Source organism: Felis catus, chromosome A1 (assembly GCF_018350175.1).
Source record: "Felis catus isolate Fca126 chromosome A1, F.catus_Fca126_mat1.0, whole genome shotgun sequence".
NCBI lineage: Eukaryota > Metazoa > Chordata > Mammalia > Carnivora > Felidae > Felis > Felis catus.
In genome coordinates this window covers 126689612-126707055 of record NC_058368.1, presented here as the reverse complement: position 1 = coordinate 126707055, position 17444 = coordinate 126689612, and the positions used below count along the sequence as shown (strand labels likewise).

Below are 17444 nucleotides of genomic sequence, written 5' to 3'. Positions count from 1 at the left end.
GTTACTGTTGTTGGGAATGTAAACTGGTAGGGCCCCTATGGAAACAGTAATAAGGTTTCTCAAAAAAATAAAAACAGAAGTAGTGTGCGATACCTAATTCCACCTCTGGGTATTTATCCAAAGAAAACAAAAATACTAATTTAAAAAGATATATGCACCCCATGTTTATTGAAGCATTATTTATAATAGTTAAGATATGAAAGCAACTGTGTCCACTGACAAATGAATAAAGTATATATACAATGAAATATTACTCAGCCATAAAAAATGAAATCTTGCCATTTATCACAGTTTGGCTGGACCTAGGGGATATTATGCTAAGGGACATAAGTCAGTGAAATCACATATATATGATTTCACTTATATGTGGAGCATAAAAAATAAAACAAGCAACAACAAAACAGAAACAGACAAATAAATATAGAGAATTGATGGCTGTAAGAGCTGGGAGGATGGGGAGAGGTGAAATACATGAAAGGGACTTAAAAAGTACAAACTTCCAGTTTTAAAATAAATAAATGATGGAATAAAAAGTCATAGGGAATTAAGTCAGTATTATTGTAGTAACTTTATAGGATGACAGATAATAACTACACTTACCATGGTGAGTATTTTGTAGTGTATGTAATTATGGAATCACTATGTTGCACACCTGAAATTAAGGTAATATTACATGTCAACTATACTTCAATTTAAAAAAAAATGAATCACAAAGATACAGAGAACAGATTGATGGCTACTAAAGGCTCAGAGTCAGGGGTGGACAAAATGGGTGAAGGGGGACAAAATATAAAAATCTCCAGTAATACAATAAATCACTCACAGAAATATAATGTATAGCATGGCGACTTTAGTTAATGATACTGATTTTTTATTTAAAACTTGTTTTGAGAGTAGATCTTACAAGTTCTCATCACAAGAAAAAAAATTTCTAAGTATGGTAACAGAGGTTACCTCAAATTATTGTGATCATTTTGCAATATATATATGTATTTTTTTTTACTCCTGAAACTAATATGATGTTATATGTCAATTATACTTCAACAAAAATAATTTAAAAATACTTTGGGTCCCATTTTAGAGATTCCAACTAATTGGCCTGAATATGGCTCGAGTACTGGGATTTTTTTTTCAGAATCCTTACTCTGGATCCAATCTTGCTTCTAGATTTATTTCCCTCTCCCTGCTTTGCTTTTATGTGACTTGAATGGCTGAGAAAGAAAGAGATCCTATCAGTGTTCTGAGGCCCACCTGTGACTTCTGAGTTAATTCATCTGTTATTCCCATCTCAGAGCAGTCTGATATGGCTCAGGGCATAAAACCATCAAGATAATAGTACACTCTACAATTCTTTGATTTTTCATTATTTGGAAGAGAACTTCCTTAAGTGGTCTTGATTACAGATGCTCTAAATTGGTGTTCTAAAGGTACTAAGAAATTCTAAAGGTACTAAGAAAAAGAAAGCACAGAATGGTTAAAGAGTTTTCTAGTTTTAATTAACTAATAAAATAATTTTGGAGGAGACTCCAAAAGACTGGCATTTGTTGAAAAGAGAAGTTATGTATTTGGATAAGATTGCATTTAAGAGAATTTATCCTTAATTAATGATGTAGTCATTTTCTGGCATCTTCCATTAGAAGTCTGTAGATCACTGGAAGACTGTGGCATCCAAGAACAGAGTTTAAATCAACTTACTAGTTATATAGGAACTAATTTCCACCTGGACTGTAAAACAGAAAAATGAATTCAGTTAAGACGTATTCTGTACCTCAAAGTTGTACTAAGGATACAATGACTCAGGAGTGAGTTTAGAGGTCAGGGAAGGTATAATGCTATTATTATAATTATGTCCAATGAAAAACATATGAAGAGAATCTGGCTGCTTAGGGTCAGACCACATGGATCCAAAAGTTCATGGTTTCCCAGGATAACATAATTTCACATTATAATCATTGCCTTGCTTTCTCTTCTCTGGGTTGGCAGCCAAAGACAAGGGTGGTTTGTGCTAAAATATTCATAGGAGCAGAGCAGATTACATAAACCTGGAATAAGAATTCTCAAGTTAGGGACCCCAGGTTCAGCAGGAATCTGAAGAATAATCACTAAAACCCAAAAAGGCAGACTTTCCTGGCTGAGTTACAATGATGTTCCATTCATCTCAGTTAACTTGTCTCCACCAGTAATATCAAGGCATGTGAGGTAGTATGGTCAATGCGCCCAAATTTTTAACCTTGATAGCATAGAAATATCCACAGAGAGTCCAAACACTTTCAGACATAGTGAATCTGGCTGCCTTGATTTATCTAGACCTTTTAAGATGTAATTATATATCCTGTCTGTACTACAACAAGAAACAGTTCCTTTAGTATAGTCTTTATGATGTGAAAGAGCATCCTTTTCTCTTTGTCTTTAATTTACCTCTTTCTGCCTCAACAGATTATTCCCTTGAAGGGATCAGTTAAGCTAGTCTTTATGGAATCAGTGTGCTTCATAGTATAGACAGAATGAGTTTTGTTGGTCTTCATATTCCTAAAACAGAAGCAACTATCGACTCATACAATTCCATGTCCCTCCTCCACCCTTCAAACTGCACTTGTTTTGATGTTTTCCAGCTGTTTAATTTATGTATTCAAGATATTAATTATATTTCTGATATACAGAACACATGTTCAGCTTCCTAACAGAAAAGATACATATTTTATGACTCCCTGATGTCACTGTCAGTGTTTAATAAATATTTGTCAGATGAATAACCAAAACAAAGTAAGTCATTACACTGGTAAAATGGTAGGAAAATTATTTCAGATTGGAAAAGTGGCCAAGTGTTAACCTATTTTATAGTTGTCAGAAATCCTCATGGGGTCTCTGTACTAGATAAGGGAAAATATACAGAGGAAGGGTCTGGAATTTAGGAATGCATGCACATAATATCATGACAACTATGTGAATGCAGAGTAATAGGGAATAAGTATCTACTATTTGCTTTAGGAATAAATATTAATCCAAATTAGAAACATTTCAAAACTGGATCCTTACAAATTATTTATAAAATATAATCACTTCTCTCAATTTTAATTTATCTTCAGTCTTTGTTTCTTTGACTACATTTTTGGCAAACTTCAGAATTTCTGTACTTTCTGCCCTGCCAGAGCTTATAAAAATAGTTCAAATATTCTTTCGTCTATAATTTCAAAGCAATACAAATCCCTTCCCCTCTATAAATTTATTTGTTCTTAGTTCTAGTTAAGTGACTTCCATTTTAGAAAAAATTTATTTCTATTTTTTTGAACTTAAGTTTTACCTTCAAATTTTAAGTTATATTGTACATTTATTTAGATTATTGACATGTTATAAATGTCATTTAAACTAAATACAAATCTAAAACATTCCTATATATTGTTATAGTTACATGCATCTGTAGTAAATGTTAAAAACATGCATTAGAAGAATAGAATCAGCTATAAGATATTGTAAAGCTCTAGGAGCAATTCTCTACTCTCTCCGAAAACTTGCCACTATCTAAGCCCTCATTCTAAAATGTGATTCTGTTGTGTGAAATTCAGAGGGTGCTTCTTAAAAATTTAGATTCTGGGCTTTCACTTTAGAAACTCTAATGCAACAGGCTTGAGAGGGTTGACAATGTGCACCTGAAAAAGAAGCTCAGACAATTTAGCTGCAGATGATTAAAGGACCACCCTAAATAAGAAGCACAGCTATGGGGGTAGATAGAGGAATCTACAGCTCAAGGGAGCGGTCGGGGCTAGAACCAGATTTCATTGTCACTGTTGGTGGGAATGCAAGCTGATGTAGCCACTGTGGAAGAAGTATGGTGATTCCTCAAAAGTTAGAAATGCAACTTTTTTCTAGTAATTGCACTACTGGTATTTACTTAAAAAATACAAAAACACTAAATCAAAGGCTGTATTCCCTCTTATGTTTATAGCAGCATTTACAATAGCCAATTTTTTTAAGCATCCCAAATGTCTATCAATTGATGAATGGATAAAGAAGATGGGACACACACACACACACACACACACACACACACACACACACACACACAGGAATGTTATTCAGCCATGAAAAAGAATGAAATCTTGCCATTGGCAATGACATGGATGGAGCTAGAGTGTATTATGCTAAGTGAAGTAAGTCAGAGAACAAGAAATACCACGTGATTTCACTCATAGGTGGAATTTAAGAAATGAAACAAAAAAGTGAAGAGAAAAAAGACAAACCAAGAAACCCATTCTTACTATAGAGAACAAACTTATGGTTACTAGAAGGCAGGCAGGGAACAATGATACAGATGATGGGGTTAAGGAATGTACTTGTGATGAACCTGGGTAAGGTATGGAAGTGTTAAATCACTACATTGTATACCTAAACCTAATAAAACCCTGTGTGTTAACTCTACTGGAATTAAAATTAAAAAAAAAAAAAGATTTGGTTTTCATGGTCTGTATGTCTAACCATGGAAGTGGATAGGAACATCTAAGGGAACATGGAGATAATGAAGAATGGTGAGCCCAAGAAGGAAAGCCAAAGTGCAAGTAGCAGAAAGAGGAGGGGTCTTCCAAGAAAACAGAAAGTATGACTCGGGAGGGAGGGAGAATGGAGGGCAACATGGGATGGAAGCAAAGAAGGCCAAGTTCTACAACGAGGGCATACCCAACAGGGCCAAGTGGAACAGTCAGGAAAGAGAAAGCCAGAAAAATGCTGTCTGTATACTTTATCTCAGGTACTCCTATGTTTACTCCTGGAAGGTAGGGTATGGTATTCCTAACAGCTGACACACTGTAAACACTTAGTAGAGGTCTGGTGAACTAAACTGCATTAACAAGAGCAGCAGCCATACACAGATTTTAAATACCTTAGCTACAACTGAGTTCCTTCAAGTACCCTCATCAGGGTTAGCAAATGTTACGTGGGTTTAACCGTCCACAATGAAGAATTAATTGTAACCAGACTGATGGAACAGTTATTTCCAACCATCCACCCAAATGTGGAAATGACAAGTAAAAAGAAGTGCCCGATCTCTGTGTCTATGTGAGAGTATTCTGGAGATTTACTAGTACTTTTTAAAAATAAAGCAAAAACCTTTAAAATAATTTAGATTGTGAGAGTGGTTTTATTTCCATACAAATGATCTCTCATGATCATTTGTCGAAGTGTGTGCAGTCATCAGAACAAGCCACATTAAAGGAGGTAAATGACTCTCTAAGAATGTACAAGTGTTGGTTGCTATAACAACTGATGGGTTATATTAAATAGCAAAAAAAAAAAAGTCAATTAGAAACCATTTGCACAGGAGTGTAAAACATTTCTGCCTCACAATTTCAGGAACTTTCCTACATCTCTGTATTATATGAAAGGGGTTATGTTGATGCCAGTCATAGGCGTTCTAATAAAGGTCACCCTCTTGATGCACACCCATCATTATTTTTTTGTTTTTATGTTTATTTAGTTTGAGAGAGAGAGGGAGAAAATGCACACGAGTGGGGAAGAGGCAGAGAGATAGGGAGAGAGAGAAACCCAAGAAGACTCCACACTGTCAGTGCAGAGCCCTATGTGGGGCTTGATCTCAGAAACTGTAAGACTATGACCTAAGCCGGAATCCAGAATCAGATGCTTCAAGGGCTGAGCCACCCAGGCACCCTGCATTCCCATCATTCTAATGCTTCCTTCCATAACCTGCTCTTTGGAACACCCAAGTAAATTACACCCAAGTAATTTACTTTGGAACACCCAAGTAAATTACCCAGTAAAATTACTACTTTATTAGAGTAGTAAAGAATTTATGCAGTTACCAGGCTCTTTTGTACTCCTAACATTAAACAGTACTTGGCTTCAATATATTTTTGTTTGAACCAAACAATTTTCAGATTAATATATAGAGGCACTTTCTATCTGTGGAGCAGTTCCCCTGCCCTCAATGTGGCATATGCCTGACAAGTGAAGAAAATAAAGGGTGAGAAGAGAGGGTTTCAAGAAACCACCCTGCTAAGCCTCTCCTAGGTTTCCCTTCTCTCTTGGAGACCTCCTATTCTCCACCCCTAACTTCTTGAAGTGCTGAGGGGATTAAAGAGAGAGTGCCAAGTTTTCAGACTTAAGGAAAAAAAAAAAAAGTGATAGAATGGGAGAGCCCCTCTGAATGAAATGATAAATGCTCAAGAGCAACCACAGAGAGACAAGACGTCAGCTATGTGACTTTCTCCTGGGCAGCTCCACAAACATTGATAGAAGGATTCTTGTGGCCATTGGGTAATGGCCGTTAGGGCCACTGATGAGAGCACTGATCTCATGAAGAAATATTCAAGCTCTCAGACTGGATTGCTCATAGTTCTTTTATGAGATTACCACATGATAAAGTGACCCAATGAGAGGCTCTCTGCTTTTCTAATCTGTGCCACCCAGTATCAGCTGAATACTCCCAAAGCACCCCTTCATAGCAGTGCTTTTCAAATTGTAGGTTGAGGCCCATCACTAGGTCCTAAAATCAAGAGTGGGTTGAGACCACTATTAAAAGATAAAAGGAGAAAAAGAAGAGGATAGAAAAATATCAGAATGAATCTCATCTACTGAGGGTAAATATACTTTGCGAAACTTCTGTTTCATTCTTTCTCTGTACATACATATGCACTGGGTTGCTAGATTAAACATGTTTTTTACTGTAGGTACTGGCCAAAAAGGCTGGAGAGCCAGAGTCTACTAAGAATACCTCCAGGTTTTCTGTTGTGTAAGGAGGAAGAGGGAGAGGGGAAGGGGAAGGAAGAGGGAGAGGAATAATAAAAAAAAATTCCAGCTCTTTTGCTCTAGGGCTTGAATTGTTTCCCAAATCCACTCTCCACTTCCATAATATTATGCTAGGTTCTAACTTTTTTACTCATTCTCCTCTAAATGTCTTTGCTCCATTGTGCCCTTTATTCATAACGTTTCCTCTCCCCTTTGTGGTTTTCATATTCTGTCCTCCTTTAGGGTCCATTCAGGCCTTATCTTGGCATTGAACCCATATGATCTCTATGTCCTTTCATCAATAATTTCTTTGTAGCTGTTCTGCTCAATTCCACACACTTTCTCTACAGGTGTCCTGTCTGCTTTGAGTTTTACCTGCCTGCTGTCCCACTTTGCTCCCATAGCCCCTGGCACCCCTCTCCTGATCTGCCTCCTTCCCCCTGTTGCTTTCCCTTTGGTGTATACCTCCTAGTTAATTATCCTGTTTTTATTGTCTTGCTGTTTCTGCTTTTCTATGCCTATCTCCAGTTTTCCCACTTGACTGAAAGCAACTTGAGCCCAGGGACTGTGAATCATACATTTTTGTATTCCCTGTGCTATTTGGCATAGGGCAGGGCATATAACAGGTGCTCAGTATAAAATGCCTTGAGCTGAAAAATCAGTCACGAGTCCCTGCTGTGCACCAAAACTCTACCCTACTCACTCAAGTATTTTTCTCTTAAGACACACTGTTTTGTGTTTAAAATGGCTTTGCGACTTCTAAAGCTAGTATCTATTTTTTACCTTGGTTTTATCTACAAAAACTTGGTAAAGTAGGCCTGGGTCATGATACTCATTCTTGAGAGATGAGGAGATGGAATCTCAAAGACATTTTTAACAGCAACAAGTTGTCAGCCATGTCCCCAGAACCACTATCAATAATATGACCTATTTGTGCTTCTGAACTCAAGTAGAAACCTGACAATAATCACACATTATAATAAAGTGCTCACTCAACACAAAATGTTGCATATGGAGGAAAAAATAGCAACAAAAAAATAGCAGGCAAGGCTTAAACTGTGTTTCTCATGAAAAAGAATTTGAATACCTTGTACTAGATCAACATTCTGGCTATTTTGATTTTGTTATTATGCTTGGATTCTAACAGTGCCAGAGAAAGTGGGAGGAGATCCACTTCTTACTTACCAAGGATATGTTGGTTTCCATTCAAAGTTGACAGTCTTTTCATTACACCCACCCTAGCAATTAGCGGTTACTCTGTGCAGTGTTGCAAATAATTACCAACCTCTGGTTTGTGTGTGTGTGTGTGTGTGTGTGTGTGTGTGTGTGTGTGAATTTATCACTTACCAAGCTGTTCTCCTAAATGTTGGCCTCTCTCCGTTGAGATGACCCGCTCATCTTCCATGTCACATTTGTTCCCAACCAGGATAACCTGGGCATTATCCCAAGAGTATGTTTTAATTTGAGTTGACCTGAAAGAAAAAGAACAGGCAAAAAAAAAATGATCAGAGGAGAGAACAACATAAAATGAAAGAGAAGGAATATGTCCTACAGATGAGGATAATAGCAAAATATGAAGCCCGAATGCCTGACATTTAGAATAAATTAGTTCAGTGCAATTTCACCCTTCAGATACTTAGAGACTGACTGAATCAAAAATCCAGGGAACAATGGTGTTGTATTAAGAATTCTGTTTTGGGGGTGCCTGGGTGTCTTAGTCACTTAAGTGTCTGACTCTTGATTTCGGCTCAGGTCTTGATCTTGCGGTTTGTGGGTTTGAGCCCCATGTCAGGCTCTGCACTCACAGTATGGAGCCTGCTTGGGATTTTCTCTCTCTGCCCCTCCCCTGCTCATGTATGCTTTCTCTCTCTCAAAATACATAAACTTAAAATAATAATTCTGTTTTATTTGGTGATATTAGCATTACTACTATTTCTCCCTTCTACCTCTACCTTATGTAATATCTTTATACTCTGAGCAGCCAATCATCCTGGTTTGCTCACCATGTTCTCAGTTTTTGCACTAAAAATCTCATGTTCCTAGAAACTCCTCAGTTCCAGGAAACCCAAGATGGTTGGTCAGTCCATCACACGAAAAAAGTCATTTTCCCTTATTACAACAATGTAAAGAGCTAGGACAATTAGGGCCTAGGAAATATGGAGATAATGTTAATTTCTAACTCTTAAAAATTTTTTTAATGTTTATTTATTTTTAAGAGAGAGAGAGAGACAGAGTGTGAGTGTGGGAGGGGCAGAGAGAGATGGGGACACAGAACCCGAAGCAGGCTCCAGGCTCTGAGTGGTCAGCACAGAGACAGACACAGGGCTCAAACTCAGGAGCTGTGAGATGGTGACCTGAGCTGAAGTCAGATGCTCAGTCTACTGAGTCAATCAGGTGCCCCGATAATGTTAATTTTTAAAAGTGGATCCTAACAACTAATATACCCATGCTTTACATTTTACAGAGAAAAATTCCAGGTTAATTTTATAAAAATTACAATATAATGGGCTGGTAGTTTAAGTTATAAGCAGGATATCCAGAATTCTGAATAAGTTTCTAGTATGGATCATGATGAACACAGCCAACTTCTGATTTTGAAATTGAGATAGAATTGTGATAGTTCATATTTGCAGGTATAGTCCTAAATAGGTCAGATAGGTGACATGAATTTAATTCTCAGAATCAGAGGGATATTATTATCCTCCCGATTTTACCACTGAGATTATCCCAAGAACAGCCAGCTAGTCAAGTGTCAGATGAGGAAATCAAAACCAGGTTAGTATAGCTTTCAAGCCTATGCTCTTAAACATGTAACCATGCTACTTATTTTGAGAAGTGAAATTCTCGTGTGCTTGTTGTCATTTTAGAGAAAAAGATGAAAGGAAGCCACGTTCTTTACTCCTCCCTGTCTGCTGGTCATGTTTTTATTTGAGAACAACAATCTAAGATATGTGGAAAAGACCTAGCACTCAGTGGGTGGTCAGGAAAGAGATACTAAAACACTGAAAAACAAACGATGAAAGTTTAAAAGAAATTTAAAAGAAAGTAAAATGTCAAAAAGAAAAGCTTAGAAATGTTTCTGCTTAGCAACTGTCAAGTCTTGCAGGATTATTAAATAGGAAATGTGACAGTCTGTTCTCAACTTGTAAAGAGAGTAAAAGCAAATAGTAAACTCTAGCAGGTCGTCTTCCAGTGAGATGTGATCACTATTTCTCCCTTATGAGAATAATGATTAGAGCTACAAGGCAGATACTGTTTTATTTCAGAGCATTCCCCTGAACCAAGTACAAGTTTTCAAATGAGATTAAAATGGCTGTGTCCCATGTGAACGTCTCAGAAGTTAAGTATATTTTATCAGAAAAATCTGGAGACATGACCTTTCTAATAGTGATACCTAAGTTAATAATCAATTCCCTGCTAGCAACAGGAGATTCAGCATGCATCTATAAACTGGGAAAATAAAAGCAAGCATTCAAAACTCTAATTTTCTCTCACCTCAACTTACGGTTGTGGTCTATGAAAAATGGTAAATTCATAGTGAATTAAGGAGTAAAAATGCATGCTATATATGAACATACACGAAATTTCAAGGGCTAACATAGTTTTACAAAAAAAATTCCAAAGGTTCTTTCAAAGTAACTCAAATCTAATTGGATTTCCTCAGGTATTTTTTAAGTTATCCCTCCACTCATATAGGTCTTATTGGTCAAGGCTTGGTCTTGGCTATGCCTGGAAAGGCTCAAGGGAGAGAGCCCTTATATGAACAGACAAGGTTATCCTGGCATGCAGTTAGGAACCAAATAGAGAAAGTTATCCTGGCACATAGCTAGAAATCAAATAACCAGAATGAGGTTAATGATAGGGGAGTCACAGGAGAGTGTCTTTTGGTAAGGACGGGGTTGAGGCTAGGATATAAAGGATATGGCTTTCTGAGTTTACAGGGGACAAATGCTCACTTGAAGAAATTTAGCACTCCTAACCTAGACAAACATCCTCTGCAACCCTGTTTGCATAAACTTAACCAGGGTATACCTTTGTGAAGGTGAAGAAGAAACAACTTGGCTGATTTATACTCTGAAGCCATGTTGATGGAATGTGTACTTCTATCATTCAACATGTATGAGTGTCTCATCTCTGTTGATTTAATAACCCATGGGGTCTTAGGCTACTGTGACAAGCTATACATTTATGCATACACAACATTTACCATTCCTTATTTGTAAAAACGTATTTATAGCCATAATTGTATCAAAACCATTCCCCTTCCCTTTTTTACTAATATTTTAATGTAACCTCCCCAATGTCCTAAATTGTCAAGGGAATAATGTTACTTTCTTTTTTTAGTTACTAGGAAATTATTTAAAACCTTTATCTAAAAACCTTCAATAGCTGATAGAAACCATTTTCTTTTTTTTAACCAATTAAAATTATGGTCTGGGGTATTTGTACTCTGATGAACAGAAGATTTATTTGCCATCAGAACTGGTTAATCTTATCATTGGAATCAGGGGTGCAAATACCCAACGTGTGGCTTTGGTTTGACTACTGTGGACTTACTGATGATATCTACCACCAACAGAGTAGCTTTAGGCAAACTCCAGTCACCAGCTAGAGGGGATCAGAATCATGTGGATTGATTTATGAATTACCACATATCATAGAATCCAAGGTGCTATGAATTATACAATGAAGATTTGATGGATGACCAAGAACAAAACTAAGTAGCAATGAAACTATAACACAATGCTTTCACAATAGTCTTGTTAGACACATTTCTCATTCACATCAGCTTCTTATTGCTCTGAAATTTCTTTTATGTATTCTGAGGATTTTAGCAATTTTCAGATCTTAAGTTGCTTTCCTTAGTACATGATAATCATTCTATAACTATCTCAATACTAAAGTCAATGAACCCAACTGTTTGTTGTTAACTTTCCTTCTTAAGTCCTGTAGCTTTGTTGCTTTTCAAGAAAAAATGAAATGATGGTCATTACTCCAACATGAGCATTCACATTAAATTTATAGCCCTTTCTGCTACTCACTTGAGGTAATGACAATAAAAGCAGCTATGACTATGTTAGCACATGTTCAGGCAATGAAATTCATCTTTGCTACTGTTGCACAGTGACTGTAAGAAGCCACTGATTATAAGACATATTCCAATTTCAAAGATGTTAACATACAAAAATTGTGTATCTTAGATTCGGTAAAATGCCATTGTTTTCTTGGTATTTATGTATGAAGACAACGGTTGGAATGAGCTCCGAGTACTCCTTTAACTGAAGAAAATTTGCAGATGAAGTATAAGCCCCATGAGTTAAGAAAGACCCTGACTTGCACTTATTTCATCAAGACATAATATGAATTAAGGTCAGAAGAATGTTGGGATGTTAATCCAACTTCCATGTCTCCCAACTCAGAATCCTACCAATTTGTTCAACCAATTTAAAAGAAAGCTCTAATACTAACTGAGTCTGGGGAAACCATTCTGCATTCTTTAGTCTCAATATCTTCATCTATAAAATGAGCCTAACACATTTTGTACTCATTCTCTGTGGCTGCTGCAGGACAAATGTGGTTTTAAGGTGGGGTGGGGTCACCCTTTCAAAGTTGTAAACAACTCTACAAATACATTATTAGTCCTAGGTTAGGCAACCAGCTGTCCCTCTTCCCAAATGCAGCTCCAACTCATCCTTTCTGATTTCTATATTCTAAATAATTGCAAATCTTTTTAATTAAAGTAGATCAAATTTTGTCTCCATTCCAGAGGTCGAGGTCATACATAGGTAAATTTCTAACTGGGATAAAGTGGTCTTCCTCTTGTATGTCTGCTGGAATATGACACACATTTGTTGAATAAATCCTCCTTTACGTGTAATTTCCATGTGTTTACTTTTTTGGTCATTTGCTGCATTTTGTAAAGTTTTTTATTTGGGAGATGGATTTTTAATCACCTCATTAGAGGCTGTCTTATTTCTTTGTTGGTTACAGACACATTTAAAGAACGTGGCTGTCACCAAATAACATACATGTGAAAAGATGATTTATTTCTGAGTCACTGCAAAAGATCCTTTGGGATTTATGGTTAATCTCAACAAGGTTAATGGAATCAGAAGCAATATGCTTGTCACCATGGTTACTCTACAAATGGCAATTAAGAAAGCCTTACCAGTATTAGATCACAGTTATCAAAAAATCTGTTATTAGGTAAAACCAAAGCCAAAACAAAAAAAAAACACCATCATATATTTTTCTATTTTATCTCCTCCATAAACATATACAGAGAAGGTTTATGTTATTTTCTGCTTCTGTTTCATATTATGAAGCAAAAGATGATGAAACGTTTTTCATATTTTACACATAGATGAATGAATTCTGCATGGAATAATTTATGATTGGAGAGCTGTAAACAAACCAATCAACTTTCTCAATCATTACCCCTTCTTCCCTGTTTTGGGTATGCAAGTAATTTCCTAGGAGTTCAATCTGCTGTTGTAGAGAATGGACTTTGGCTAGTCACAATGTTCTGAAAAACAGTCCTTAAAATATGTTTCTGTGATGCAAAAAAGCAATTCTCTCCTAGGGTATGATTTGTGCTTTATATGGGAAGAGTGGGGTGTCAAAGAGCATAGGATTTGTTCTTCCTCACCCAGTGAACAGATCTTAACAGCAGTCCCATTCTTAATTCTGGAAGCTTGTATGCCTCCAGGAGCATCTATTTCCCTTATTCTCTTCAACCTCCAGGAGCCCTACAGCTCTATAGCTTCTCAGCCAACTTCTAATTTGTAAGGGAATTTCCCAGCCTACTACTGCTCATCACATAGGGATGCCTTTCTGTTACTTTCTCACTAATTTAATCATTCATGTATTCAATTTTTCTCAATGCTTATAGAGTTTTTGTTTTTGTTTTTAATTACTCCAATGCAGAACGATTGAATCATAACCTCTAGGGACTTCATCTTAGGAATTAAAAAAATATCTCTCCAGGTGATGTGTATGTGGAACTGGGGCTGAGAATTACTGGGATGACTCCCCACGCCTTTCCTTTTTATGTTTTAAATAATCTGTTTCCTTACTTCCCATCTAACACCCAAAGAATTTGCAAGTGGTTTGCAAAGATACCCATGGGGGCACCTTGATGGCTCAGTGGGTTAAGCATCTGACTTCAGCTCAGGTCATGATCTCATGGTTCATGGGTTCGAGGCCTTGTTGTGCTCTGTGCTGACACCTTAGAGCCTGGGGCCTGCTTTGGATTCTGTGTTTCCCTCCCTCTTTGCCCCTCCCCAGCTTGTGCTCTTCTTCTCTCTCCCTCAAAAATAAATAAATAAACACTATAAAAGAAAAAAAAAAGATACAAAGAAAGTTTAAAATGAGAGAGTAATGGTAAGGAAACCAATAGGAACATAATAAAATGCAATGACTTACATATGCTATAAAGGCTGATAGGTGGTTTTAGAAAGTTGAGGGACTAAATTTTTAGATGTACATAACTCATTTACTAAAGGAGTTTCAAAAGGAGACTTTAAAAAAGTATCCTCAAATAAATGTTCCCACTATTTCATCTATTTTGTTATTTAAAAACACAGGTTTATGTTAAGTTTCTCAGGATCTACATAAGGGTGAAAACATATGCTATCTGTCTTTCTCTGTATGATTTATTTCACTTAGCACAACACTCTCCAGTTCCATCCATGTTGCTACAAAAGGCCATATTTCATTCTTTCTCTTTGCCACGTAGTATTTCATTGTGTGGGGAAGGAAAAAAAAAAGCTATAGAGGGAGGAAGCCAAACCATAAGAGACTCTTAAAAATGGAGAACAATCTGAGGGTTGATAGGGAGTGGGGGCGGGGGGGGGGTGGAAGGTGGGTGATGGGTATTGAGGGCACCTGTTGGGATGAGCACTGGGTGTTGTATGGAAACCAATTTGACAATTTATTGTCAACAATATATATTGTTTTATATATATATATAACAACAATAAATTATCAAATTGGTTTCTGTTTGTATATATATAAATTATTAAAAAAAGACATAGGTTTACTGTTTTTGGTAAAATTATTATCTTCCTATTAAAGATTCTAATAATAGAAAAAGCTGAAATAATAAAAATTACCAGAAATATCACTGTCTCCAGATAATCACTAACATTTTGGTGAAAATTCTATAGTAGATTGTATTACTACCTCACTGGGTCATCAGCTCTTTCCCTGAAGGTGGATTGTATTTTCCTGCCTTATCAGCTTTGGACTGGGCCAAATGAGTTATCTTAGCTAATGGAACACGAGGAGATGTGACAATGAGCCACTGGTGAGCCACAGCCAACAGAGGCATTGTGAGATTCCCTCAGTCCTCTGATACTCTTGCTCTTCATCCTGGAAAGAGCTATCCTGGAATGGGGCTGCTCTGTCAGCCTGTCCCAGAAATGGCAAGCTGAGAGCCCAGCTGAGTTCTGCAGGGGCCAGCAAATCTCAGCCAAACCTAGAAGAGCTGTATTTAACATAACACCCTTCCTAGGGCGTGGCCTACCGTTTTCATTTTGCCTCTAACTATCTTCCTTTCTCCCAGTTCTTACACAGACTTATTAATTTCTTTGAATTTCCCATATATTCTGCCTTCTTCAACAAAGAAGAGCTGTTGCGATGGGTGGTTCTGAGTTTTTTAAGGTCTAAAACTAATAAAAATTTGAGGGCCCAATTTAAGTAATGCAAATTACAAATACAGATTAAGTACAAAGCAATATGGAGCAGATGATGTTGGCGCTCTGCCCATAACATACCCCTTCTGCACTTGGCGAGCTGACTTCCAACTGCCAATATCTACAGCAATTTGCTTTAAAATCGTCTCCAAAGCAACGCAAGGACACTCTGCCTATCAGGGGAGATCGAATGTAACAGGGAAATAGCAGATCTCAGCCAGGAACTGACAGGGGTTGGTGTACTGAAATCCCAGCTCCCTTCTTCCTCAGGCTGCTGTCACAACGATCCCCAGAGTTTTCAGGCAGGATTAAGTTCTATTTACCAATTGCAGTAGGAATACAGATTTTATTGGCTTCCTTCCCTTTCCGAGCTCTTTTCTGTACCTCTCTGTACCTGTTTCCTGCACTTCTGGAATAAACTACTTTTATATAAATTTTTGTCCCAGACCCTGTAACTGGGGGAATGCCTACTAAGACACTTTGAAGGAGCTTGTCCAAGTAAGAGTCCCAAGTCTTACTAAAAGGCATTGTTTGGAGCTCGTACTACTGGCTCAAAAGCACTGTTGTTAAATATTAAGGGCTCTTGGGTATTGCTGACTTTAACTTGTTTGCACCCTGACATCGACCACTGTGATGGATTTTACATCATGAAAATTAACAATTCTTTAACTCCGATTTTTTCCCTCTTTTTAAAAAATATCTCATTTACTGATATGCAACTAAACTTAAGCTTCATTAATTTTGTAAGAAATCCACCTATAGCTATCACATGTGCTCCTGTCTAACTCACATTTATTGCCTCTGTGTCAAATGGTATCATTTTCTTCCATCCATTCTCAGCACACACACTCCTGTGAACTAGGTGGCCCTTCTGCGGGCCCACATGCACCCTGTACTTCACTCACTATGACCTTTATATTTGCTACATCCTCCCCCTAGCGTATGGGTTCTATGAGGGCAGGGACCTCAATTGTTTTATTCAGCATTACATCTCCTGCATTTAATATAATGTCTGGTACTTACAAGATTCTCAAACAACTTTTATGTTTTTATTTATTTTTTATTTTTTAAAGTTTATTTTAAATAAACAATAATTATTTAAATTAAATTATTTAAATAAGTAAATTAAAGAGAGAGAGCATGAGCGGGGGAGGGGTAGAGAGAGAGGGAGACACAGAATCTGAAGCAGGCTCCAGGCTGTCAGCACAGAGCCCAAAGCGGGGCTTGACCCATGAACCACGAGATCATGCCCTGAGCTGAAGTCAGATGTTTAAATGACTGAGCCACCCAGGTGCCCCTTAAACAATTTTTAATTACTGACCAAATAAATGAACAAATGATAGACTGAAAGTGGCAAAAATGGCTAAGAAGTTAATTCAGAAATATAAGCAAAAATTTTAAAAAGCACAGGAGAAAAATCACCACCATATGCAATGCCTATGCCCCACCACACTCCTTTTAGGACACACTGCTAGCAGAGTTTAGCTTGGCCTTTTATATCCTAGCAGGGTCCATGGTATGGGGAGGCAAGTGTTGTCCTCTCCACAGCCTGCAAAAGCCATCTGTGTGGCCAGCCATCAGTCCAGCCTGGAGGGCTCACGTTTTCCTTTTTGCCCCAACATCAAAGAGTAACTTAGCACCTCAACATGGTGAAAGAGTTGGTTTAGAAGGCTGTCATCCAACTCCTTCATTTTGTAGATGACAAAGTGGAAACTCAAGATGCGGACAGAGTTGACTGAAACAACCTATCTATTGGCCAATATAGATCTACATTCCAAGGCTCCCCATGCCTGCATTTCTCTAACATGCTGACTTCTTCCACAGGGGAGAGAAGTAACTACATTTTACTAAACACAAGACTTCATAAGAAATGCATACAGTAAATATTTGATGATTTTTTAAAAATAAAAAATAGTATATCTCCTGGGGAAACCAAAAATGCCCCAAATCTTCATACATATGGTGTCATCGTTGTGGGAATGAGCAGAACTAGAAGTTCTGAAGAATCTGTTT

General features: G+C 37.3%; 1 protein-coding gene across 3 annotated transcripts in view; it reads right to left on the bottom strand.

Moving 5' to 3' along the window:
* RAB3C (RAB3C, member RAS oncogene family) overlaps positions 1 to 17444 on the bottom strand; it is a 307888-nt gene that overhangs the window by 42029 nt on the left and 248415 nt on the right. For all 3 annotated transcript variants that reach the window (XM_045061019.1, XM_011282948.4, XM_006927740.5), the window contains exon 4: positions 8083 to 8207. In XM_045061019.1, the coding sequence (XP_044916954.1) occupies positions 8083 to 8207 (125 nt within the window). The remainder of the gene's footprint in view (positions 1 to 8082; positions 8208 to 17444) is intronic.